The following is a 27,514-nucleotide window of genomic DNA, read 5'->3' on the forward strand; positions in this document are numbered from 1 at the left end:
ATGTTTAAGAGGACAAAGGTCAGTTTCAGAGGAAAGCGCTCCGTGATCACGGGCCGACGTTCGCGGCGAGTGCGACGGCGCGCGATTGGCCAGCGCTGGCTCTCTCCGGCCCGCTCCATTAGTGGCACACTTACAGGCGGCCTGAGTGCCTCAGCGGCTCGCCCAGCCTCGCGCTTCATTACAGCGGGGAGGCCTGCAGCCGCACGCTTCTGTCTTTATGGCCCAAGGGGTCAGGCAAACAGATGCTGGGAGACCCCCATCAGCCGCCCCTGTCCCTGAGGCAGAGTGCGGTGGGGCGCGGAGCTCCGACCCTTTTAGTGGGCGGCTCACCCCAAACAGAACTGAATGGAGTTCCTTATTCACAGCGTTCCACATTCAGCTCTGACCGGCCTGGACCCCGTACAGGCACACACACACACTGCACACATGCACACCGCACACACACACACTGCACACACACACACTGCACACACGCACACACACCGCACACACACACACACCGCACACACGCACGCACACACACCGCACACACGCACACCGCACGCACACACACCGCACACACGCACACCGCACACACACACACTGCACACACACACACGCACACCGCACACACACACACTGCACACACGCACACTGCACACACCACACACACACACACCGCACACACACACCGCACACCCCACCGCACACACGCACACCGCACACACACCGCACACACACACACGCACACCGCACACCGGCACACGCACACCGCACGCACACACACCGCACACACGCACACTGCACACATGCACACCGCCACACACACACCCACACGCACACCGCACACACACACACCGACACACGCACACCGCACACACACACCACACGCCACACACGCAACACCACACTGCACACATGCACACCGCACACACACACACCGGACGCACACACACCGCACACACGCACACCGCACACACACACACCGGACGCACACACACCGCACACACGCACACCGCACACACGCACACGAACGCAGACGGCTTCCCGCAGTTTCTTGTGCCACAGATAAAGCCTCGAGGCTTTTAGAGCGTCTCCTCCACTGGCGGAGAGCTCCGGCGCTGAGTCGCCTTTCCCCTCCCCCCCTTCCTGCTTCGAGTCAGGTACTAGCACTTCCTGTAAATATGGCTCCTGCATTAATGATCGGTGCTGAGTAAGGGACTGTCTCGAAACGCCGTCTCTTTCATCAGAGTCAGACGCAGGGCAACATGCACAAGCTGGTCCTCACACTGCCTCACCTGCACAGGGCTTTACCACCATAGAAATCACACACACACACATACACACGCACACACCTCGACTGGTCGCATTGCTCCGGGGATGCAGGGGAGGGATGGAACAGCCTTGCGTTTTTGGGCGTTTACACCTCATTTATGTTACCACAAAATGACTGCAACATTACCACAGAAATAAGAAATCAATATCATGAGCTGGTGCGCTAAAACTCTTTGTTGCGTGAGTGTTTGATCCTACCCATTAATCCCCAAAACCCCTTAAAATAAGGGCTGATAATGGGCCAGGGCAGGATGCCTAATCCAATGGAGATTAGTGTAGGCCAGCCAGGCTCAATCATATAGATCTGCAGCTAATCTCCCCATTGTTTTTTCAACCATTTATTCAAACACATAAACCATGACAGTTATGCTCAAGTCACCCAGACTGTGAGTGCAGGTCTTCATCATAATAAGCTGTGAGCTAATACTCTTTAATAGTATTAGATCTTGATTGTGTGGGCATCCTATTTCTAATAAACTGGCAAAAGCGAAAATAAATATATTTGTTTTTGATGCTTTTTTATTTGTAATTAAAATTTTGGGCCCATAAAAGCTCAGTAACTGGGGTTATATCTCCATGTGGATATACGGACCATAGCGCGTTGAACTCTCTGAGGGTCAGTTTTGAGATCCTGTGGCCATGTGCCCCAACCCCAGAAGTCGAAGCGGCACGCTGTGTACCGAACGAGATGTTTCTAAAATGCATGAGCACAAGAGCAAACCATGTGAATGAAGGGGACCGTGAAAATGACTGACTGAAGGTAAATATGGCAAAGGGAGGAGATTCCCTGGGGGGGGGTGATCTGGATTAGCCACTGTTCTCCATGTACTTTCGCAAAAACCCACAGAGACCACGCCCCGAGCCTCGAGAGACCCAAGGACAAACGCAGACCGCTGAGCGGAATTCAAATCCACGCCTGCCGTGGCCGTTCGCCACAGAAAGCTCATCATCAGAGATCATCTGAATCGGTTATATACCACTCACCGCGGATGGAGAGGACGGTCTTTTGTGGGAATGCAAATCGACATGAACAGGCTCGCACATTCAATTTAAGAACAATTGCCATTCATCCTCTAATACAACCGGGATACACACAAATTACACAATCAAAGGTCTGCACGTGTTTCACGAATCCCGTGTTATTTTTTTTGTAGGAACTTTTATTAAGAACAAAAGTAAGAAGAATTTAAGTTTTTGTGAATGAGGCCCAATGTGCTTAACAGAAAATGAAAATGTCAAGCATGTGAAAAGAAGATAAAAGAACAATGAAAGGAGATGAAAGCAGTGTAAGGAACATAAAAATCAGGTAATTAATTAAAGTCAGATAAAAAAATGAAATAATTGTAAAAGATTAAGACTTAAAAAAAGAATAAGGAGGCACTTAAAGTAAAAGCGGTGCTTAAAAAGGCAAGGTTTGAGATGACAAAACATGTCCGCAGATGCAGAATCTTGTAGACCGCAGGTGTCAAACTAGTCCTGAAGGGCTGCAGGTTCAGCTGGTTTTCATGGTGTTTTGGCACCAGTGGTCCATTTAAGTCACTGATTGGCTGAGGAATCCCCACACCTTGTTTTTATTGGCAGCCGGTAAAGGAAACCTCAAAAACCCGCAGACACTGCAGCCCCCTTGGGATTCAGTTTGACTCCCCTGCCGTAGACCCACCAGAGGTCTGTTTCAAAGGCTAGGGCTGCAGAAACTGAACACACCTTCCAGATCAAGATGTCACTCGGACAGGCTGGAATGCATGTGGACACCTGCTGGTCAGACGGTGGGGTGGTAAGACAAAGAAAAATGTCATTGGCAGACCGATGAAATGACAATATGTGAGAAGTGATGACAGGGCTGAAGGATTTGGTGTAGAGGGAGAAGGGCGGCAATTCAAGGACGGAGCCCTGGGGTACACCTGTAGAAAGGCTATAGGCCGTTCGTACTTTGCTACCCAAGATGACCAGGAAGGACCATCCAGCAAGGTAGGATGCAATCCAGACAAGAGTTGTACTGCAGACCCCCACTGCAGACAGAGAAGACAGGACAATGTGGTGGTCAGCAGCATCAACAGCAGTGGAGTGGTCAAGAACCCAGAACTGAGGGAGGTTGTCCAAGCAGAGCGAAGCATGATCTATACTGTAGGGTAGATCCTTCAGCAGGCTAGTGATTGTGTGCAGGAGGCCAGTGACAGTTACCCCCTCCAGTTACCATCGCAATCTAGTTAGCATCAGCAAAGTGTGGAGCAACATACCCTCCTCTGGACTCCAGACCATGTGAAAAGTAACACCATGTGGAATATTGCTTTTGCCGGTACATTATTACAGTTGTGCCAGTAACTATCCACCTGAGAAAATGTGCTATCATTTGTCAGTCACGTGAACAAAATAATAAAATGATTTGTTGCCACTTTAATTCTTGCTCCAATAAATTGATGATATGAGCAAGGGCATTCATGTTCCTCTTTGTAATGGTCATTACTGGCTGCCTTGAACTAGGATTGAAGCAAGCAATTCATGCAATAAAAAAATGTTTTTGTCATCAGGGAAAATTAGGCAAGGAAGTTAAACTCATATGCTCATACTGAGAGAAATGGCATGCCACTGACTATCATTCACACAAACCTGGCATTACCCATAGCACATTTTTTTGTGTTTTGTAAAACGGATGGTAGTCATCTTTCACGACTATTCAAAACAACTGGGGAAACTGGGGGAAAATACCAACATAATATTTTTACACAGCGCAGGTGATTTAGTAACAGTTTCATTTCTGTTCCAGAAATGTAGCCTAATTAAGAAATTACAAGGTGTGATGTGTGTGATTATATGAAAATATGGTATTAATAACCATCCAGAGAAAAAATATATAATTGTAGCTCGATTGCCTGCGCAAGCCCTCCCTTCCTAATTTGGAAAGAAATTTCGCTCTGCGCGAGGGCAAGAATGGGATAATTTGAGGATACTAATCATGTGCTGTAAGATGGGAGGGAGTTGAAAAAATGCAGCCCTTTAAAGTCGCACTGTTCTGGCGACGCAATCCTCTCAACAAGAGGAAAGACATAGTTCAAAACGAGCATCCCGCCCAGTTGATCTGATCGTTTCAACCAAATAAACACACTCGGGCGCGCGCGCACATACATACATGCATACATACACACGCACACACAGGACGGAAAAATCGACTGAGCAGCGCAGACACACAACTAATACAGCATCAATCGGTCCGCACACTGCAGCACACGCCAACCCGGACTTATCCATCTCCACACTAACTGGGAAAAAATAGATACATATATATTTAAAAGAATAAATGTGCCATATTCTTCGTCATCATTAGTTTCATTGCGGAAACGGTGGACGCTACTTTGAATCTGGACCTAAATACATGCTGAACACTGAAATCGCGAAGGCTGGGACGTTCTGTAATCGTTTATAAGGGAGAGGGGCGGAAAATAACTGCGTTTCCCTGCAAAACGAAGAACCTCCAGACCGTTCCACTGCACCAGATCTGTAGCTACAGGTACATCGGTGAGGTAAGCGAGGTAATAGCAGGAACCGACTGGGGGGACTTGATTTATTTGTGTTGTTTCCTCCTTTTCATTGTGGCCATTAATTATGTAATTACAGCATAATTAATGTCCATCAACGGTTACGCGCATGTTTTTTTTTTTTTTTTGCAAATGTTTGTTTGAGTTACGCAAATTTAACTGAACTGCGGGGTAGCCTAGAAAATGCACTATGTCCTGATCTGTGTGTGATATTGGGTAGTTACTGTTTGTGTGGCACTTGCCACTCTTCCTTCACGCTCTCGGTTTTCATCCGTACGTCGAAATGAATCATGTTACATAAACTTGAATTCCTGGCTCGCCTCAGTCGACCCTGCTGCGTGACGGACTCGATTCCCGCGAAGCCCACTCGTTCACACTCTCACACCTCCTCCGGCCCTCCGCGGATTTTCATCGGTAATCTAGAGATGATAAATTGTCTGAAGATTCAGATTTTCTTTGTTTCCCTAACTATGTTTCCAGGAAACATTTCTCTCTGGCACACGCACAGACACACATATAGACACACCATATAATATAAGCATCGCCCGGGATAACAGGTTAATAGTGTTGGCTACTTAAATTCGTCGTATTCGATGAATCCTTGTCATAAGAAGCAATGCAGTAGATAACACGGCAGTTTCTGCGCTGTGTAGATCGCACCTTATCTCGCGGGACTAATAACACAATTTGACAGAATCGAGTCTTCATTTGGCTGAAGTGAAGGTGTCTCGCCGATCCTACTCAATGACCAGCTCACTGTTACCGGCATTCAGGGGGACTTTCGTGAATATAGTCTGCTTGTAGCAGACGAGTGACCGACGCGCTACCCCTGTTCCCAACGCGACCGTATCAGCATCCACAGTGCTGCTGCGTTCACATCGGCTGTATCGCCCATAGCAACTGTCATCAAACAATTACTTTTCGAACACAATAGAGCGAAATATCATTACCTTACGCGAAGCAAACTGAAAAGGCGCCCTGACTAAGCCTTGAAAACGCATGCATTACAAATATAAAAATGATAGGGAAATTAACGCTTTTTTTGCGACAGAGAAATTTGTAGCATAGCCCAGAAGAAAGTGATCAAAAGTATATATTGGCAATGAAATACATGGAATTTAAGTAATTACATTGCATTAATTAAATCGGGTGGTGAAAATGGTACGGTATATTCCTGTTAGAAAAAGTTTACTGGAAAAATCACGCCACGCACGGACACGGACCCAGTCGCCCGAAAGGAAGTGAACGAGAGTTTAATCTCCCGCTGGATGCTCTAGTAGTGACCTAAATCGCCTCGCGACCTACTTTCGCATCCCGGAAGTGGCACTGAAAGTTTGTCACGTCACAGTTTCACATATCCCAACAAAGCCAGTCTATAAGGGAGACTAGGGACTAGTTGTAACATTTTTTTTTACAGTTTTCACAATACCTCAAAACTATTTACACTAGAACTGCCAAATTGTTACATTATATACTAATGTGTCTCTACTGCTGAATGATTATGTTTAAGTGTTTCCATAAGAAATGAACTGGTTTCAAAATCTGTTTCAAGACCATTACTCCATTGTTACAACCACATGACAGGGGCAATTGTAGCATGTATAAAATATATCTTATAAATCATACACACTCTCAGAACATTATTTGTTGATGAAATCTTATTATTTGTGACTGAGTTGTTATTTTAAGAATGTGTCTTATATAATGTGCCTTTTCACAATACACAACCACTTACAGCTTGATAATGCATGGATGCTTAAACTGAAACTAATCCAAAATTGTATGAAGTGCAAACCTTTTTGAGTGCTTCAGACAAGCAAATACACAGATGCCAGTTAAAGGTTTTAATTCATCTGTGTTTTAAGAGAGTCACTGAGTACTTGGTTCAGGGACAGTTCCAACAAGGTGTTACAGCCATTCCTGTATCTGAAACCATGCTTTATCCTATTGAACCTGTTCAGCACTGTTAGTTTGATGTACATCAGTCATAGCCTTTTCAACCTTACCGATTAGTGATTCTGAAATAAAAAAAACCTTTTTGTATTTCTGGACATATATACATATTTCTGGGTAGTATCCAAGAAATACTTTCATCACATATTTTCTGTTTTTATTTTTTTGTTTTTTTTTTTCCTGCAGAGAACACTGACCGAAACACCTGAAGCTGGATTTGAGCTGCTTTGTGTTTGGGGAGAGCGTCACCTTTCACCTGCCAGTCTGAGACGCAGAGCTCATTTTCTTCAGAGTAACATTCGGTAATAGCCTCTGGGCTCGCACCATGCAAATTCACATCCTGCAGGAAGCACTTCTTTTGCAGGCTTATCCTGGTAACGGCCTGCTGGTCAGTGAAAGCAGAGGGGGGAAAAGCACAACGACACAAACACAAGCGTCTGAAGTCTTGCCTCAAGGTAGTGGCTATTTCCTGGCCTGATGAGGCAGCTTCAGTTTTCGGGGGCAAATCTGACTGAAGTTATATGAGGGAATTGACAAAGTTAACTCTTTTGGGAAGCCACACCCCTGTCCAGCTAGGCCCCACCCGCTTGGATTGATCTGGGCGCTGGTTACTGCATACTGTTTAGTATGTGACATGCAGTTTGTGAAAAGTAACCTCCATACTGTCTTCCAGTGGCACTAAGACATCTTTTCCTTGAAGTTGGCTTTTAAATCTTGCACTGCCATGCTCATGCATTTTTGGTGTTGAAGTAAAATGTCAGCGATGCTGTGCCTCATTTCTAAAGCGAACCTGTGCATCATATTTATGGGGCCAAAATGTTCATTTACTTCCTGAAAAGTATGCTCTCGAATATACTCAGCGAAAACCCAGAAGTAAGTATACCATCCAGGTATTTTAAGTACACTACACTTAAGCACTACTATTTTTAGAGAAAATTTCCCTATATAACAACTTTCTCATCCAGCGTACTCAACAAAGATACTTAATAGTCTCTGATGCAGACAGAACCCTGCTCTGACCCAGTCTGTAAAACACTAGTAGGCAGTTTTGCTCTTGTCCTGGAAGACGTGTGTGCTGGCGGGTCAAGAAGGGTGCCCTCCAGCGCTTGGTCAAGCCACCCTCTGCTGTGATTGGCACTGCAGATCCACCACTTCCTGTGACACAACAGCATACAAGCAGCAGAGACTCATGTGTCCTCTCCGTTATGTGCAGGTGAGACGTGGGCGAGACACAGGTGAGACGCAGTCATGGACGAGATGGACCTGCCGCAGATGAAGAAGGAGGTGGAGAGCCTGAAGTACCAGCTGGCATTCAAGAGGGAGAAATCCTCCAAATCCGTCACAGAGTAAGTGGCTGTCCTCTCTCACTTGAGTATCATCACTGCATGCTTTAGATGAAGGTGACTGTAGCTCTAGTAATAGTAGTTAATGAACAGCAGGTGTGGTTGAGGTAATAGTAGCAGTGGCTGTAATATGGTTAGAGGTAGCAGTACTAAGTGTAGTAGAGATCTAACAGATCCTTGCTACATATATATTTGAAATGCTTTAACCCTTTAAGCACCCAAAAATAAACATATTTTAAGCAATATTCCAAGAAAAAACATCTATTGTATGATTGTATGTTTTTGGGTAGTGAAATTTTCGTTGGAATTCTCGGGAATGTACAAGAGCGATTTTAGTGATGAAAGTGTTGAGACAGCACAGTGCGGTCCTTGCCTGTGCAGTGAATTGAGGCAGTGACTGTTAGCCCTTGCTAAAAGCCTTATTCCGCATGGGTAGAATGTTTTAAAGGCATACTATGCAAGATTTTTAGCCTTGCTGTGGTCCTGTGTTTACAATCAAAGACCCTCCTCCTTCCTCAGCACCACCCACTCACGTCCATTTGGGCACAAAACACCCTTGAGCGCAGAAAACACGCAAACTCAGCATTGCATTTCATCCCCTAGGTGACCTTCAGCTGATGCCATCAAGTAAAAGCAATTCCAAGGTTGGCTCTGGTTCGTGAATGAGCCCTGTCAGCTTGTAGTGTCACATCACTGTACTTCTTCACCTCCACCATTGCAGTAGCTAGCCAGCAACAGACACGCCACTGAAACCTGATCACACCCTCACAGGATCTGTAGCCACACACACCCCTCCCCAAACAGAAAAGAGAGGTATGTCCAAAATGCTTTTTAGGAGATGAAATACAGGCAGAGGAGCATGGATTTGGCAAATGTGCGCTAAGACAGAGATTGGCAGTAAATCAAAGATATAACTGAGTATGGTTATTTTATAATATTTTCAAGGTAAAAGTTCTGCATAGTATGCCTTTAATGTTTTAATGTTTACCTCACTTCAGGAATCTCATTGTTGTTCCTGTGCAGCTCTGTAGGCTCTCTTGGGCTGTGTCCCCCACTGCTGCCTCGCTGATCCCAGATCTGTTATTCCTGGGCTATGTCCTGCATGGCTGCCCCGCTCCCTACTAATCCCAGATCAGTTATTCTTAGCTTGCATCCCACCCAGCTGCACTGCTCCCTACTAATCCCAGATCAGTTATTCTTAGCTTGCATCCCACCCAGCTGCACTGCTCCCTACTAATCCCAGATCAGTTATTCTTAGCTTGCGTCCCACTCTGCTGCACTGCTCCCTATTAATCCCAGATCAGTTATTCTTAGCTTTCATCCCACCCTGCTGCACTGCTCCCTACTAATCCCAAATCAGTTATTCTTAGTTTTCATCCCACCCTGCTGCACTGCTCCCTACTAATCCCAGATCAGTTATTCTTAGCTTGCGTCCCACTCTGCTGCACTGCTCCCTACTAATCCCAGATCAGTTATTCTTAGCTTGCGTCCCACTCTGCTGCACTGCTCCCTACTAATCCCAGATCAGTTATTCTTAGCTTGCGTCCCACTCTGCTGCACTGCTCCCTACTAATCCCAGATCATTTATTCTTAGCTTGCGTCCCACTCTGCTGCACTGCTCCCTACTAATCCCAGATCAGTTATCAGCAAACTCCCCGGCGCACAGGCCTCTATTCCCCCTGCACACAAGTACATGTTCCCACCTGTGCCAGAGACCTCAGCACTTATAATGTGGCCACCCACCCACTTACACTCAAAACCCTTGCTTGCTTTTCTCAAGCTGCACATTAAACTTAATCACAATTTTCCCGCCGTCACCAAGCTGCTTCAGGTCTCTGGCCTGTGACCTCACTGCTCTCTCTGATCTGACAGCTCACTCAAGCTTCCAATTCATTCTGACATTTTCAAGTACATAAAGGTTTTTCTCAGCATTAAACAGACATACATACATACACACACACACACACACACACATACATGCACACAGAACACCCCATCATCCTTAAAGTAGCCTTTCTCACGGCCAGTGTATGATTCCATGTGTGCAGTGTTCTGGGACACACAGCATTGTGGGTAGAGGTATGCAAGACATTCTGGGACTAGGGAATAGCATCTCAGCGGTTAAAGCTGGGCATGGCAATCTGGGACAAATTTCATTGTGGTTTCCTTGACGTGTGACAACCCTCTTCTCCTTAGCTTAGTGAAGTGGATTGAGGATGGCGTGCCAGAGGATCCTTTCCTGAACCCCGAACTGATGAAGAACAACCCCTGGGTGGAGAAGGGCAAGTGTGCCATCCTTTAATGGCCCCACTCCAACGCCACGCCGCACCCACACTGCCAGACGGTGCCCCCTCTCTCACGGTGAATGTACAGCAGACTGTGTCGCCAGGGAAACTGGAAACACCACTTGCATCACCGTTCATATTTATTCATATATATATTCATATATGCAAACACATGCTCTGTATTCAGCTCATAGTTTAATCCAGAAAACAGTCTACTTGGTATTTCTTTCTGCTGCTGTCTGCACATTTTTATCTATGAATCCAAGATACAGATGTGCATGGCGTAGGCACACACACACACACACACGCACATTATTCTCTCTCACACACACACACACAAACATGTACACACTATGCTCGCACATGCACACACACACGCACACACACACACGCACACAGACACACACACATGCATACGCACACAGACACACACTCCTGCACACGCACACAGACACACACACATGCACACGCACACAGACACACACGCACAGCGGAAACCGGTCGTCACCTCTTAAAGATTTTTATCTCAGATACATCAGTCCAATGTAAAAACATTGTCCTTTACAGCAGATAGGAGGGTTTGGGAAAGTTGAAATTCTTCTGTTTCTTAGTTATATTCTATGAAGGCACAATTCAATATGCAGTTTCCAGCAGTGAATTACATTTAGGAAGTACTAAACAGGAGAAGATAACAACATGGTCAGTTCATGTCTGCAGGTGTATTTTTGTATTATTAAAAGTGTGCTAATGTATAGTGACTTCTGCTTCACTCTGTACATATCTGCCTTATGTTACCAGCAGTTAAAGATAACAACGCACAGCATATTCACACTCACACAGCCCATTGCTTATGTACAGATAACAACCTGCTTTACTTATCAACTGCATTTACAGTGTATTTATTTATTTATTTAGTTACTTATCTTTTAAATTAGTCGATTAATTAATCACACAATCTGTGGGCTCTGTCTGCTATAGAAACTTGCGATAAAATTGGAATTTTTATTTCATGTCTGTTCCTCTGAAGAAAAAAAAGAAAAAAATATGAAGACACCAGAAAGGGCCAGATCACCCTCAGATACTGCCTTGTACTCTGCTTCCTCAAAGAATGTATTTCTTGTCGTTGGAGGTCACTTGGCCACTGACTCCCTCATGAAAATACACATTAAAGTTAAAATCTGTCATTTAAGGAATACATTGTAAAATTCTTGTTAAATGTGTTGTTTGTAATTTGACTGTGTGTCTCTCCAGGGACAGGAATTTATGCACGTACTGTAGAATTTACTGCATTGTGAAACGATCTACAGGACACGTTAAAAATGTGCATACTTTATTTTGAAGTTGTGCATTGGAAAAGAGAGGCTGCATGTTCTGGGCTTTGGTAAATGTGTTTCTTACTGTTGGGATTTTGCAGCAGTTTGGCAGAAGCTGAAATGTGTTTCTCTCAGATGACGACCAGAGTAGTGTGCTGTGCTTGTGGGGCAATGGCAGCAAGATTGTCCTGTATTGCAATGTTTTGCAATGAGTATGGGGTTTATTTATTAATACTTATACATATACAGAACTCCATAATTTTTGGGGATTTATTTTCCGTGATTTGTCTCTGTACTCCACAATTTTAGATTTGTTATCTAACAATTCACATATGTTAAAGTGCAGATTCTCCGCTTTTATTAAAGGGCATTTTTATACATTTCGGTTTTGCATGTAGAAATGACAGCATTTTGTATACATAGATGTTACGTAAATGAAAGTAGTTCTGTTTATTACTTTGTTGCATATCCTATGCATGCAATGACTGCTTGAAGTCTGTGACCAATAGACATCACCAGGTGCTGAGTGTCTTCTCTGATGATGCTCTGCTAGGCCTGCACTGCAGTCATCTTCAGCTCTGCTTGTTTTGGGGGCTAGCTGCCTTAAGTTTTGTCTGCATAAGAAACGCATGTTCAATTGGATTCAGATTGGGTGAATGACTTGGCCAGTCAAGAATTTTTGGCTTTGAAGAACTCCTGTAGTGCTTTAGCAGTTTATTTGGGCTCATTGACTTGCTGTAGAATGAAGCACCGTCCAATAGGTTTGCAGGTGTTTGCTCAAACTTGAGCTGGTAAGATGCTTCTGTACCCTTCAGAATTCATTCTGCTGCTGCTGAGCCAGTACCGGTGGCAGCCATACATGCCCAAACCTTAAAATCCCCAACACCTTGTTTCATAGATGATGAGGAGGGGGTGTGTTGGGTCTTGGGAAGTTCCTTTCGGCCTCCACACTTTGCTCTTGCCATCACTCTAATACAAGTCAATCTTGGTCTCATTTGTCCACAAGACCTTTTTCCAGAACTCTGCAGGCTATTTTGGATACTTCTTAGGAAACTGTAACCTGGCCATTGTGTTTTTGCCGCTAACTAATGGTTTGCATCTTGCAGTGTAGCCTCTGTAGTTCTGTTTGTGAAGTAGTAGTCACTGTAGTCACTGACACATCCACAACTGCCTCCTGAAGAGGGTTTCTAATCTGTCAAACAGGTGTTGGGGGGTTTTTCTTCATTATGGTGAGAACTATTTGGTCATCAACCATAGAGGTCTTCCTTGGCTTACCAAGCCCTTTGCGATTATCAAGCTCACTAGCTTTCTCTTTCTTCTTAATGATGTTCCAAATAATTGATTTTGGTAAGCCTAAGTTTTGATCTCTGTCTCTTATTTCTCAGCATCAGAACAGCTTCTTTTACTTTCATTGGCACAACTCTTGCTCCTCATGTTGACAGATGCCAATAACAGACTCTGAAGGCAATCAAAAGCCCAGAATCAAATTTAGATACTGAAAGCTCTCTTATAACTGCACAAAGGAAGCAACTGAAAACACCTGACTAATCAGGAATACCTGTGAAGCCATTTGTCCCAAATAGTGGGGAATATGTATAAAAAGTGCTATATTTAAAAAAAAAATGTATAAAAATACTCTAAGATTTTAATAAAAGCTAAGAATCTGAATTTTATCCACATGTGAACTGTTTGATTATAAATCAAAATTTTTGGAGTACATAGCAAAATCAAGAAAAAATATGTTTTAGTCCCAGACATTATGAAGCTCACTACATATGTTTTGTCTATATCTATTGTTGGTTTAGAAAATTATGCATAAGATCAAGTACTAGTTCACTGATGAAAAGCAATAAATTACAATTTTTTATTGTATGTTTTACAAAAATGTTTGTCATATTGAATAAAGCAGAGGATTTTTCGACAGACTGATGCATGTCCTTCTTCAGTAAGGTGCAGTACACATGCACATAGCCTTCCTCTCTCCTGTGACATCGAAAAATATGTCTTGGTGATGGGACAGTGTTAGGGTCTGTGTTAGTTCTGGGGCAGTGTTAGGGTCTGTGTAAGTGATGGGCAGAGTTGGGGGTAATTTGTTAGTAATGTAAGGCATTACCTAAAAAATATAATAAATAATACATTTTCAGGTAACATAATACAATGTGCTACATTTTGAAATTGTGTAATAAATATTGCTTTACATTTCTTATATTCGTAACTCATTACTCAACCAAATATTCTCCATTTTATGTGGTGTCTGAGATGCACACACCGTGAGTAAACTAATAGAATTATGACCAAGAACTCAATCGATTAATAATCCTCTTCTGAAAGTGGAAGTCAGTTGTCCCTCTTCAATTGCGCGGCATGAGCAAAAGATGTCTGCTGCACGTCCAGCATTTTGCATTTGGATGCACTATCATTAAATCACTTGAGGAAGGGGGCTGTTTATTTAGGTTATATGTTGTATGGGTATTTTCTGCTTCTGTTACTATGGTTACATTTGAAATTGTCATGAGCTGCTGAGCTGAAGGAGTTTAAGGAATTAAAAATCAATGAAAACTATTTTTCTACGTGTCGGTCTTGTCTGTTAATGTTGGCCTGATGTGCCCTCTTGAGGATTTGTTGGTTTCACATGTGAAATGGTCACTTCATAATAAGGAGTAGATTTGTTGGTTGCTAAAAAGTTAAAAATAATAATAATAATAATAATAATAATTGCTATGGAAAAACAATCTATAGCATACTTTAACACAATTTTAACTAAGTAAGGTAAAAATTGGTTTAATAATCATAATTCTGAAAGGGGAATCTAGCTCTGATCTGAGGTGTTTCTGGTCAGGACCAGAGTGCCTCTCAGTATAGTGTTAGATCAACAAAGTAACACAGCAAGCAATATAACACATTACCATTGTTGTAAAGTTATACAGTAATACAACACATTCCTTTTTTTAAAGCAGTAATGAGTAATATGTAATTATTACAATTTTTACGTAACGCCCCCAACTCTGGTGATGGCACAGCTTAAGCGGCAGTGTTAGTGAGAGTTGAGGGGGAGTGATGTAGGGGGGTGATGAGGGAGAGTTGGTCATCTAGGGTTACCCCTCAGCTCCTTGCAGTAGAATAGCTCTGAGTGAGCTCTACTGTAGGAGATTAATGGTCTAGCAATGGTGAGGATACCTCAGTCTTAGCCAGGTTGAGCCTAAGATGGCGGTCCGGCATGAGATGTCCTTCAGGCATGCTGAGATGAGAAGTGATACCAGAGTCTAAGCTGAGGAGAAAAGCTGAATATCCCCAGCATATAAATGCTATGAGAAACTATGGGAGGAGATTACAAGATGACCCAAGATACTGAATATAAAGGGAAAGTGGTGGGTGGGCAAGTATAGAGCCTTGAGGGACCTGTAGGAAGGTCCTGGGCATGAGCTCAGCCAGCATCCCAGGGAACAGTAAATGACCATCCAGAGGTGTTGGGTTCAAAACACTTAAGTGTCGTGCCTCAGAACCTTGACTGAAGTCAGGGCAGACAGGAGGAGCATCTGCTATATTGTGTGAAAAGCTGAGGAAAGTTCTGGTAGGACTAGAACAAAAGAGCGGGAAGATGCTCAAGCTGACTGAAGTGCTTGGGTTATGTAGAGAAAGGCAGTCATATATCATCATCATCATCATCATCATCATCATCGTCACACCATCACGTGCTCCACCAGAGATATACGCCATTGTATGTTCTGCCTGAGGTATATGTACCATCAAATTCTCTACCAGAGAGGTATATACTATCTCACAACCCACCAGATAGACCTGCCATTACTTGTCCCAACAGAGTGATGTATATTATCACTCTCTACTGGACTGAGGGATACACCATCACCCACACCACAGGAGACAGTAAGGAAAGTATTTCCTCATACTTCTCTCTGGAAGAGAGTGGTACGTGTGATCACTGCCCCAAACTGACAACCCATCTGCCCCCAACCCCCAACGACAATTCCTAGACCAACCCTCCCCCATTACACACATGTCCCATGAGCTCCATGGCATGGTATGGTGAGGGATTACCCTGCCACTTGCCTGGCCAGCCACGCTCTGCTGCCATCTGCACCATCCGAAATCTCCGGCGGATCTACCTAATCCTAATCCACTCTCTCAAACGCAAAGAGCATCCTGCCCCACTTACCTCCATCTGAAAATGTATATATCTGGGTTAGGAGAGTGTGCCTGATGTCAGACACCAAAGTCGCCTAATCTTATCTGATTCACCTCTGCTCTATAAAGAGCTTACGCGGAAGCTTGCTTGCTACATTTTAGTGTTCCTGTGAAGGACTGGAGTTGGCAACTTTCTTCACCATGAACAGCAAAAAAAAAAAAGAAAAATGGTGTCAGCAGTGGAGGGACAGCAGGTTATTAAAGCCAAACTCTCTGCCGCAGAGAGACAGAGCTGGCACCGTGGTGCCTGGCTAATGCTGCCCATCTCCCATTAACCTGATTTCTCAGCAGCACCTGGATTAGGTTCAGAAATCCACTGTATTATTGCACGGCCACATCGTATACCTGCTATATTACATCCCCCCTCTCTCAGCCCCTAGATTACTCCCCCCTCACACACCCCTATATCACATTCCCCTTACACCCCCTACATCATATATGCTCCTTTCTCACCCTCTACATCACATCCCCATCACATGCAGTTCACACCCATATGAGCAGAACCCCCTCCTCCCTTATAGCTATGTGTCTAGGTACAAAGTAGAACCAAGAGTACAGTTAGAGCACAGCCAATGAACCAAACCACTGAGGTGGTGGTGGTGGTGGTGGTGGGGGGATGTTCCCTGGGGTCATCGTTACGCAGATGAGAGGGGCCCCTGAGGGCCAGCATGCTCACAGCCCACCGCCCTGTTGTCACACGCTTGTTCCCCTGGGAAACTGCCCACGCATCCCATGACCCAGCTTGACAGAAGCTGAGAAGACTGTTCCGCGCAGAGCAACATGGGTAAAGGCGCGTGTGCTCAGGGCTCTACAGTGAGAAGAAATGTTCTTTTTGCCGTACAGGCTGAAAAGAATCCTCCTCATTCATCTGGCGTAAGGAGTTGCTCTGAAAGTGACCCGACCTTTTCACCGGGCTCTTTCTCGGGATAGTAAAACCATGGGAAAATGCTTGGTTGGCCATGCAATTCCATGCCATACCAAGCAAATCTGTGCCATTAGGATAATTTTCACTGAATGTCAGACGACTGCAATAATAACGTGAACATTATTGAACAATAATGTAATAATATTGTGAACTTCCATTTGACACTACGGATGGTTCCGTATTACTGGGTAACAGTACCCTGTGTACAGTTGAATATTTTCATGTGAATGGGCTTTCCTTTTGCATAATTGTTGGCCACTCCCCCTGCTTTCCCTGCTGGATGGATTGCAAATATGCACAGTTAGAATACCATAAGAGCATGATCTACAAGAGCAAATGCTCAAAATATTCATCGCAGCTCCAGGACACTGCAGTTTCAGTGTAGTGACACAGAGAATGGAGAAAGGGTTCATGAGGTATTGTGTGGCAATTCAGACGTGTGGGGTAACAGAAACGGGAGCTGAGGCGGTGTGTTCCCAATAAGCGGAAAAGACTCACAGGGGACGACCTGACTGATGAATTAGATTAGATGGGCAGTCGGAATTTGGGCAGGGAACCCCTCTGCTACATAGCAGAGAACCTCTAGCAGGTGATCTGTCTTGGTCCACATTTGACTGCTGTGTATTAGACAAACAGCAAGCCCTTCTCTTTATGAGATTTGAGGTCATTCAACCTGATAGTTTTTATTGATGTAATTTGTTCCAAAAGAGGTGTATGAACAGCATGTAATCCAGACTTAATAGGTTTCCTTGTGAGAACAAAGATTGATGATGTGCCCCCCTCCCCTCAAACTGTTCCCCTCGGGCTGAGCTGTGATATCTCTCAGCGGCCCCTGGGGCACTCCTGTTTATCCAAAACAAAGAAAATGGGCATCCGCACATGAGCAGCCTTCTCCCAGCCTTAGTAACACCACCTCCCTCCCTCTGTCTCTCCCTCCGCATCTCTCTCCATCGCTCCCTCCCTACCTCTCGTTCTCTCTGTGTTCTCTCCTTCTCTTCGGCTCTCAGTTCCACAGAAGCACTTAAGCGAGCAGAACCTGCATAAATTTATTTGAACTCATGTCCAGGGCAGTGTGGACACAGCCAGATTTTTTACAGGGGGCACCTCAGGTGAAGAATGAAGCGCCTGACGAACACACGAGGGACCCCGGTCCATTCTCCAATCAGAATTCCCCCCATTCAACGTCAGGCTCATCTCATCTTACACAACCTTACCCTGTTTACACACTCCTCTTACTTCTGCTAGCTAGCTGTCATCCTGTAAGGCAGAACTTGTGCTGGAGGCCGGAGCTTGTGCTGGAGGGTGGAGCTTGTGCTCTGGTTATAGGCTGCACATGTAACAGGCTGTTGTATGCCAAGGTCATTTAAAGGGATTAGGTCAGGGGCGTGGTCTTAATCTAAACACTCCAGCTACGTTTCCATTAGTTTCACTTGAATTCTCCTCGAAAAACACAAAATACAAACCTGTGCACAAAGCACCCCCCGAAGCAGACAATTCCAGCCAGCCGTACGCGTGGAAAAATGTGATCTGTGCAGTCGGGATACCATTAGAGCTGGTGTTTCTTCGGGGCACAGCACCTGGATGCCCCGTTCAGGAGGGACAGCTCTGTTACCCTGACGATCAGACCGTCTGTGTGGTGAAACACACTCACAATGCAGATCCCGACAGCGTCCATAGTCATGTGGAAATGCTTTACAGTTTTCCTGGTGCCATTAATAGCAACGGCAGGACAGACGCCTTCCTGTACAAATAAAAGTAATGAACCCATGAGTGCACTTAGCGGATGTCCAGATGGTGGACTGGCATAAATGCGAGCGGTCGGGTCAGTCCAGTGGGTGTGCGGATCAGGGCCTACGCCGGGCACAGTGGTATTATCCAAATTATCTGCTCCGTAGCTTTGCGTCATGCTCCAGGTTCCCATCCCCAGCAATGCCTCTCTCCCTCCTCACTGTTAATAAAACATGGCTGCCCTGATGCATCTTTCATGGATCTGTCTCGGAGAATTAGCCCACATGAACACACATTGAGGGCATCTTCTTCTGCAGTGAGAGGTTACCTCATACAACGGCGCAGGGGTAAATAACCATGGAAAGCGCAGGTTTTAAAAGGCCTTATGAAAGAGCCGCAGGAGGAAGGAGTGGCCGCTCCTGCGGCAGGGCTGTGCACGTGTTGCCAGAGTGACCGCACTCTGCAGGAGGCGCGTCAGAATGTTCCGGAATGCACAGACGCCGCTCGGTGCTGTGAAAAGACACAGGTGGGGGACTGAACCCAGCTAACACACAACGCTCTGACAACGTTGCCATGTTGCCATGCTGCCATGTAGTGGCAATGTCATGACATTGACAAAACATTCCAGTAACATTGGGAGAACGTTTTGTGCGAGCTGGGAAACTGCCGCTCTGTCTTCCTGTCCTCTCTGTGCCTCCAGGCTGAAGTGCTGGACTCATGTCACGGCATATAAACAGAAATGACATCTGGCGTCATGGAGAATATAGCTAATGCTAATCTGAAAGCAAAACTAGTGATAAACAGCCCTGTGCCTCTACCCCAGCACTGCCTGACTAATCTCCAGCCCTGAAATTCATGAACGGATAAAAAGTAAAGGACCAATCCCTGCTCGACTGATAGCCAGCGGCTTGAATGTAGACACCTCTTGTTGGATATTTTGAGTTTTCCAATGAAACTTGTCATAGAGACTATTTTGAATTTGAAGCAAATAATAATTTCAGATAACAAAAAATATTAATTAATGGGCCATTCAGGTAATCCAAAGTCCAAAAACTTTGTCCCACTAAAAAATAACCAACAGGAGGTGCACTGTAAATGGGGAACCATAGGAGGTGCACTCTACAGTATCTGAAATATGCCAGCGGGTTTTTTTGTTAAAGCTACAATACGATGTATTGACTATGGCTGAAATACGCCCAATCTGTGAGTGGCCCCTTTGCAAGCAGCATGCCGAGGCTAGCCAAAAGGATTAGCCCTTCTTCTTTGGATGTGCAGACCATTGCAAATTAAATCGAATTGAATGGATCTTATTGCAATAGATGAAATCAGCTTAATGTGCGAGACAACGGAGCGGAACGATGGCAGCACTGTGCTGGTGTCTCCGGTAAAAACGTCTTAAGCAGTTTAATTCAAGGCAAAATGTTCCAGCATTTACCAGCCATTAAGGAGCTTACCTGCCGCCCCATCTGCACTTTGAATAATTTGATATGCCAAATAGTTACGAGCTGGAAAAAAAAAACACACATTGTGATTAAAACTAACATAACACATTTCCCGCTATTAATATTTAATGGTGTTGTATTACTCTCCTCTGTGCATCCTGCATACAATCTATAGTTCCTCTTAGAACAGATGAAAGATGAATGAGCTATGCAGGTTTCCTGAAGACAGTAAATATAGAACGCTTTGCTCCGAACTGAGAATTTCTCCTCTGTGGAATTAACCCACTTACACTTCTTTCTATCTGTCTGGGAAAGATAAATTGAACACTTATCTCTCACAAGGGGGGAAGGAATACGTGTATTTAATGTTACAAAGCCTAAGACAAATACCTTCCATTCCATCCAAGAGAAAAATTGACATCAGACTCATTAGGAGACACAATCAAGCCACAGAAGAGCTCAGTTATGCGTATACTGCTCTCACACATATACATGTAGGCTATATTACTGGCCCTACATTACCACTGCCTGCAACCATATCAGCTGGCCAGCACGCAGATCGCCGACCAGGTAACTATGGACCAGCTTCCACGCGCCCTCCCTTATGAGTCCAAAAAGGCGCCAGGGCAGCACTCCCTACAGACCATGGAAGGGCTGTTGGAAGCCATTGGGCATGTTGAAGCCACCCAAGACCTGTTGAATGCCAGCCAGGCCAACCAGCCTCATTTGCAGGCCCGCTAGGGAGGGGACAAGAAGCCGGCCGATTCAGTTCCAGTGGCCCCTGACGGAGGAAGATGTGCATGAAGACAGAGATTGCCAGTGCTTATTAAGGCTATAATATTTTCATGGTACACAATCCTGCATAGTATGCCTTTATCTTTGAATTACACTTGAATAACCAAGGTAACTCATGCAAGTGTACAAACACCATCTCAACAGCAAGGACAGAGACGCTCAGAGGCTCAAAGCACAAATTATATCAGAGACGCAGAGGTAACATCAGCCTTGGTCTTGAGCTGAAATACAGAGCAATATCACAGGGTAAATCTGGCACTTGATTTCCTAAAAGGCCCAAATGAACGGGTGTTGGCCGGGGGACAGGATTTGGAGCAGCACTGAACAGTGTGACCAGCTCAGAGGCACTGGCATGGATTTAAAATCTCAAAGCACAAAGCTCATTTTTCACCAAAGAGAGAAATATTTCTGAGCTATACTCAGGGGAAAAATGATAATTATAATCATTGCTATGGTGGGGGCGTCAAATATGAATATGATTGTTTTTCAATAGCTCACTCTCACTCATCATTTTCCACTTCAGGCTTAGAGCTAATATCAACAAAAGCTATTACAAGCTTTATATACAGATCATCCTCCCACTTCATGGTAAGTGATTTTACAATAACATGTCAATCATGATCCAGGGTTTATGCCAAAACGTTACCATCAAAACATCTGAAATCAGGTGAATGAAGATAACTTTGGAAAACGGAAGCTCTATGGTTTATTCTAAATTTAAACCTATCACTTTAAAATTTGAACTAGTCCACAGAGCTTCCATTTTTGGGCATCTGACAACTGATTGAATAAAATCTAATAAAACACTTCAGTAAAGGGGGCTTGGTTGAAGGATATCCAGAATGTTCTCACATCATTTTGTCATTCCTTTAATGTTCCTTAAACATTCATTCTGGGAGGACCCAGGAACTCCAGCAGAATTAGACAGAACATTACCTTCCATTACTGACAATGCTGTTATTGTTGAGACGTGCTCGGTAGTGGATATGACAACAGTCTAAAACATTTTTAAAACACAAGCTTAAAATTCCAGTTCCTGTGTTTACAGCATACAGAATATACAACCAGTCAAAATAATCGCTTAGTTAACAAAATGATGACAAAAACAGACTAGAAAAATACATTTTACTATGACATTTTGTTTTTATAGTGCATGAACCATACCTCAGTTAACCAGTTAGACTAATCACAATATAAACCTACACATAGGAATTTAGACATGCATTCCAAGCTATAGCAAAACAAACACTGAGACTAAGAAATGGAGTGAACACACAATAGTGTCCAAAAAAAGCATGTTTGCATTGATGAAGTTTGAAAACTTATTCACGCAGAGCATGGTATGTGTCAGACCTACTGAACAATGCATTTAATGCAGTCTGTTACCAGTTTTACCCTGTCTAAGCCTTGTTAAATATAAAACGAACATGCTGCAATTACACCCATGGGAACAGGTTTTTTGGAAGTATAACTAAGCTTTCACAGATTGGATTTTTAAAGAAAAGAGTGAGCAGGACACAGAAATATTAAATGCCAGTCACAGCTTTCATCACGCGTCCCTCTGTAAGCCGATGAACCTCGTGGCTACTTTAAAACTATACACGGGTAAGACCATCAGGCAGCCAGTGCAGTGTATTTACGGAAATAGGCCAGTTCACAGAAGAATACTTCCACTGAGCTGAATTGGGTCCTCCTGGCTCACGGTTCTGGAGGCCAGAAGTCAGGACCCCCATCTGTCAGCGTCTACACGGTTTCTCCCCCACCGCCACGGAAGCTTGACTCGCCCACGGCCTTCCAGGGGAACCATATTTTGCAGGAGCTTCAGTAAATCATTGCCCCGGGGCCACGGTGGTCGTCTCCCCTGTCGTAGGTCATGGCTGCGGTGGGTCTCCCTGGTCCTGCGGTGCGGTGCGGTTAGTCTCCCTTACCGTGTGTGGCGGCCGCGGTCTGGTTGGCCAGGGCCTCCTGCAGCAGGGCGTGGTGCACGCTCGCGGGGAGGTAGAGGAAGGCGTACAGCAGGCCCAGCAGCAGCAGCGCGATGAAGAGCGGCAGACCCCAGTCCGTGGTCATGATGGGCTCGTGGCACTGCGCATGCAGGAAGGACTGGGGCATACTGGGGGCCGAAGATTGGGCGGGGGGTCCCGGGGCCGCCATTTCCTCCCCCCAAACGGCCTCGCAGCCTGAGCCCCGAGTTGCTGCTGCCGCGGTCGCTCCGGTTCTGCCTCGGCACCGCTGCCCGACGGTCGCCTCGTAGCCTGCGCCTAGCACGGGTAAAACCCCTCGGTTTCACACATCAGCGCTAGAAACATAATCCCCCGCGGCGCTAAGCCTTCTCAGACTGCGGTGGCAAAGTCGCAGGTAAAATGAGGCTGTTTTCCAGGTCACCCATCTGCTTATAAAAAAACCCACGGCTCCAGTCAAATCAAAACAATTGATATTTCAAGAGGTGCTAGTTAGCGCTGTAGAAATCCTCTCACCCCCTTAAATAGTAAATTGTGATGGTTATATAACATGGCTGGCAGAATTCCCGGCAATGTTACCTCACTCATATACAAAACAGCGCTGCTCGAGTTTAAATAATCCGCTCCTTATCAACTCGAGTGGTCAAACACTGTCTGTTTACACACAGATGTCGCAGCAGCTTGATTCTAATTAAAACTATGGCTTTCATTCCAAAACCTGCATTATATTGCTGCTTTTTACAGGGGATTCAATATCATTATTCTTATTATAATTATTCTCCAGATATTTATTATTATTATTATTATTATTATTATTATTATTCTCCAGATATTTATTATTATTATTATTATTATTATTATTATTATTATTATTATTATTATTATTATACTGATACAGACACTAGAAGGCTGCAGGCACACACACGCACGTGCCAGCAGCTTGCTGGACACACACTAGTTTTATCCACCCACACACACACAGAGGCCAAAGTCACACCCTCTCTGTCGGATTAGAGCCAATAACACGTCTTCTCTCAGCCACATGGTATCACAGTATCAATCAGGGCACGAAACGGGGGGCATCTATCTGGAATTGAGCTCAGACAAGGACACATCACACAGAAGAGAACTGTCCTGTGGCACTGTAGGCTCCTATACATGCAACATTTAACAGCTGATAAAAACCCTGTCATCAGCGCAATGGCCCCCATATAACCCTGTCCTCTCTGAAACATGGTCCTCTCAGTAACACAGTCCGCTCAGTAACACAGTCCGCTCAGTAACACAGCCTGCTCAGTAACACAGTCTGCTCAGTAATACAGTCCTCTCAGTAACACAGTCCTCTCAGTAACACAGTCCTCTCAGTAACACAGTCCACTCAGTAACACAGTCCTCTCTGTACTGAAATACTCTGCATAATGCGGTCCTGAGGCCTCTCTGCACCCTGCGGTGTACGGTCAGACCGGAAGGGAAGTGCACGGTGAGTGAGTTTGATATGTGTGTCAGTGGGCAGACACTACTGGGGTTTCTTTGTTCTGCAGGCACTGGAAGAGAGGCAGCCATGCAGTGTAATCACTCAGGGCTTCATAAGCGCTGTGTGAGTGGGAGGGGGGTAGGGAGGGGGAGGTGATGGTGATTGATTTTACATACTTCCATGAGCCTGCTGTAATCTGCCACTGGAAGGCGGCTCATCCTGGTCCTGTAATCCTACTCTTCCTCACATATCCAGCTCCACAAGCCAGCTGATAAATCCAACCTAACCTCCATCAATAAGATCAAACCCCTGGAACGTGTCTGGTGTGATGGCTGGGCAGATCAGTCCTGTAAAGGATTTTTTGTAAACCATAACCAGAAGGCTGTTGGCCCTGATCCCCAGCGGGACGCTTCAGAACCCCAAGTGCATTGCTTCAGTACCCAAACGCTTTGGGACTGAAGCAAGGACTTTCAGACTCCTGTGCTCCTGTCCGGCCTGGGCTTTCAATAGCATTTTCAAAAGGGAAAAAAAGCTGAAAAGCCTGCAGGAAATTGAACAATGCTGCGACACAGAAATCAGCAATTTGTGCTTTATATATAGATTTAAGGAGAGCGGGCAGGCAGCCATCATAAAGAGTGTACTGGAGCATTACGGTTAGCGATAAATAGCAATCGCAGCAATATGCCAGGGGCTCTTACCGCTAATTTAACTGTACAATGGAGGAAGGGCTCTATATTAGGAAGTGCGTCACTTAAAAGGGCATAACTAGGGGGCTTTGATTGCACCCTCCATGGAAATTATTGATCGACCGCAGAAAGGTCGATGTAGCCCTGCAACGACCTTGCGAATGACACGGATGAGGGCACTCCGCACATCCCACAGATGTGAACGCTGGGGGACGATAGAGCCGTCACTTTAAATGGGAGTAACGTCTGGTGCTATAAACTCCCAGTCAGGCCGAAAGGGACTCAATCCCTCACCCCTGCACTGCCTTAAAGGTGTTGATAGCACAGCGCTGTGAAAAAGTATTTGCCCCCTTCCTGATTTCTTCTATTATTGTGATATTAATGACATATTGTCATTGTCATACAAAAATGTGCTTTATAAATAAATGTATTATTATATCATATTTGTCACACTGAATGGTTTCAGGTCTTCAGACAAAATGTAATATTAGACAAAGGAAACCTGAGCAAACACAAAACATATTTTCTAAATTATTATTTGTTTATTTAATTAGTTATTTTAATAATTATTAAATAGTTAAACACCCATATCACTCATGTGAAAGAGTAATTGTGCTCTGAAACTTCATTGGACCACCTTTAGCAGCAATAACAGCAACCAAACGCTTCCTATAATTTGATATCAGTCATTCACATCATTACAGTGAAATGCCGCAAATAAATTAAATAATAATGAATAAATTAAATAATAATTTTAAAAATGTGTTTTGTATTCAAAACTCTCAGAAGCACATAAAACTGGTTTTACCGTTTGTCTATTGAACTGAAAAACCAAGTGCTCAAAAAATATGACTCTAAATAATGCAAAGTGCTCTAGAGGAAAAAGATAACTATTCAATAAGGAAAAAAAGCAGAGCACAGCTAGCTTCAGGCACACTTGCACAGAGCAGGAGAGTGAGCAATATGGAACAAGCATATCAAAGAGTATTATAGAATGGGCATATCAAAGATACAATACAAATAAAGAGACGCTGACCGGTTTTGACTTCACAGGGTGTTCATCACAGAGTGTTCTCCTGCTCTGCGCTAATGTGCCTGAAGCTAGCCGTGTTTGGCTTTTTCCTCATTGAATATTGAGGGAAAATCTTACAGTTCTTACAGTTTCTCATCTTACAGTTTGTCCTTGCTCACACAATATTTTTCGGTGAAGGGATTTAAAGAGGATGTGTTACGCTTGGTAATGTAACTTCATTTAAGGTTCATTTGCTTTTTATGTTTTTTCCTTAGATGGCCCTGCATTCAAATCTGAAATTGACTTATATTTGCTGGAAAAAATAAAATTACAATTTTGTTTGGTCATACTCATTTGAGTATCCCAGGGCAATAAAAAAGGTCCCTCCTTGAGTTCACTGCTTTGTTTTTTTTTTCATCAGAATTCATCGCTGAGCTCATTGAAATTCAGCGCTCTAGTAATAGTAATAGCTTGAGAAACTGTGGTCGACCATCCTTGTGATGTCACGACCTAGGCTATTCAAAGATGGCCATAGTTTAGTTGTAGTAGTTGCAAAAAAGCAAACCTTTGTTCATTTTTGGTTCAAATAAACCAGAGTCATATTACCAAGTACTTCCCATACCCTTTAAGGGATAATCAAAAGCAAACAGTAGCTCTTGAATGAATGGATTTTGCAAGGACAAACTGCAATGACTCTGGCCTGAACTTCCACTGTAATTCATTAGGGCAACGTGTGCTGCTGTACGTGTTAGAGATGCAAACTCCAGACACACTGGTAATACCTGTTGGAACATGTACCTGAGCTTATTCTGCACTTGGACACAGGAGGGTGCTAATTCGCTCTGAGTCAGGGGATTGGCCTCTCCAATTTCAGTGCTCTTAGCAGGAGTGTTGCTAGAGCAATTATCTACCCTCAGGGGCATGGCGGCCTGAAAATCGTCCTGTAGAGAAGACTGAGAGTGGGGCAGGGAGCGGCACAGCTGAGATGTAAAAGGGGCGGCTGTGGCATGACCGCCAATCAGTGATCTGCTCAGGTTCAAACAGCAGTGGAGTGGAAGGCTCATAGAGCATATAAGAGAGTTCAATTGGACGGCCCCACCCACAGGATGTGGTTCTTCTCAGTGAATTGTCAGAAGCCAGAACTGTACTACTTCCACACTATGCACATTTACACTACGCTATGCTTCCATGTGTACTCATGAGTACGTCCTCCTAAGACTGTTAGTGCACAGTGCCAACTGCTTAAATTTTGAACACGCTTTCACATCATTACTATTGTCCTAAAGTTATTTTGAATGCATTCATTGAGCTTCCATTACATTACATTACATTCATTTGGCAGACGCTTTTATCCAAAGCGACGTACAAAAGAAAGTGCATTTCATGGTCGTATACAACTGCTGAACACGGGTTCAGTAAGGTACAGACATAGAATAACATTCTAAAAATAATATACAATAATTATGTGATTACTGTGTTCTGCTCTATGCCTGAATTGGAATAAATAATGCTGAAATGCAAATACTTCTGGGAATCAAAGACATGTA

At 44.4% G+C, this 27,514-nt stretch overlaps 1 protein-coding gene across 3 annotated transcripts; it reads left to right on the top strand.

The window, feature by feature from the left end:
- The first annotated feature begins 4,323 nt into the window (after positions 1 to 4,323).
- On the top strand, positions 4,324 to 10,771 carry LOC135243680 (guanine nucleotide-binding protein G(I)/G(S)/G(O) subunit gamma-13-like). Of its 3 annotated transcripts, none has more exons than XM_064315668.1 (4): positions 4,328 to 4,841; positions 6,987 to 7,102; positions 8,014 to 8,146; positions 10,340 to 10,771. In XM_064315668.1, exons 3-4 carry the CDS (start codon positions 8,049 to 8,051, stop codon positions 10,443 to 10,445), a joined length of 204 nt encoding a protein of 67 aa, XP_064171738.1. In that variant the 5' UTR covers positions 4,328 to 4,841; positions 6,987 to 7,102; positions 8,014 to 8,048; the 3' UTR covers positions 10,446 to 10,771. The 3 variants fall into 3 exon arrangements, with proteins under 3 accessions (XP_064171739.1, XP_064171738.1, XP_064171737.1); XM_064315667.1 differs by having other exon boundaries at positions 4,328 to 4,832; XM_064315669.1 differs by lacking the exon at positions 6,987 to 7,102 and having other exon boundaries at positions 4,324 to 4,832.
- Positions 10,772 to 27,514: the final 16,743 nt, after the last annotated feature.

Source organism: Anguilla rostrata, chromosome 17 (assembly GCF_018555375.3).
Source record: "Anguilla rostrata isolate EN2019 chromosome 17, ASM1855537v3, whole genome shotgun sequence".
NCBI lineage: Eukaryota > Metazoa > Chordata > Actinopteri > Anguilliformes > Anguillidae > Anguilla > Anguilla rostrata.

Coding starts and splice junctions, on each gene's coding strand:
- LOC135243680 (XM_064315669.1), top strand. CDS start 8,049: ATGGACGAGATGGACCTGCCGCAGATGAAGAAGGAGGTGGAGAGCCTG. Junction 8,147..10,339: donor TCCTCCAAATCCGTCACAGA/GTAAGTGGCTGT, acceptor TCTTCTCCTTAG/CTTAGTGAAGTGGATTGAGG.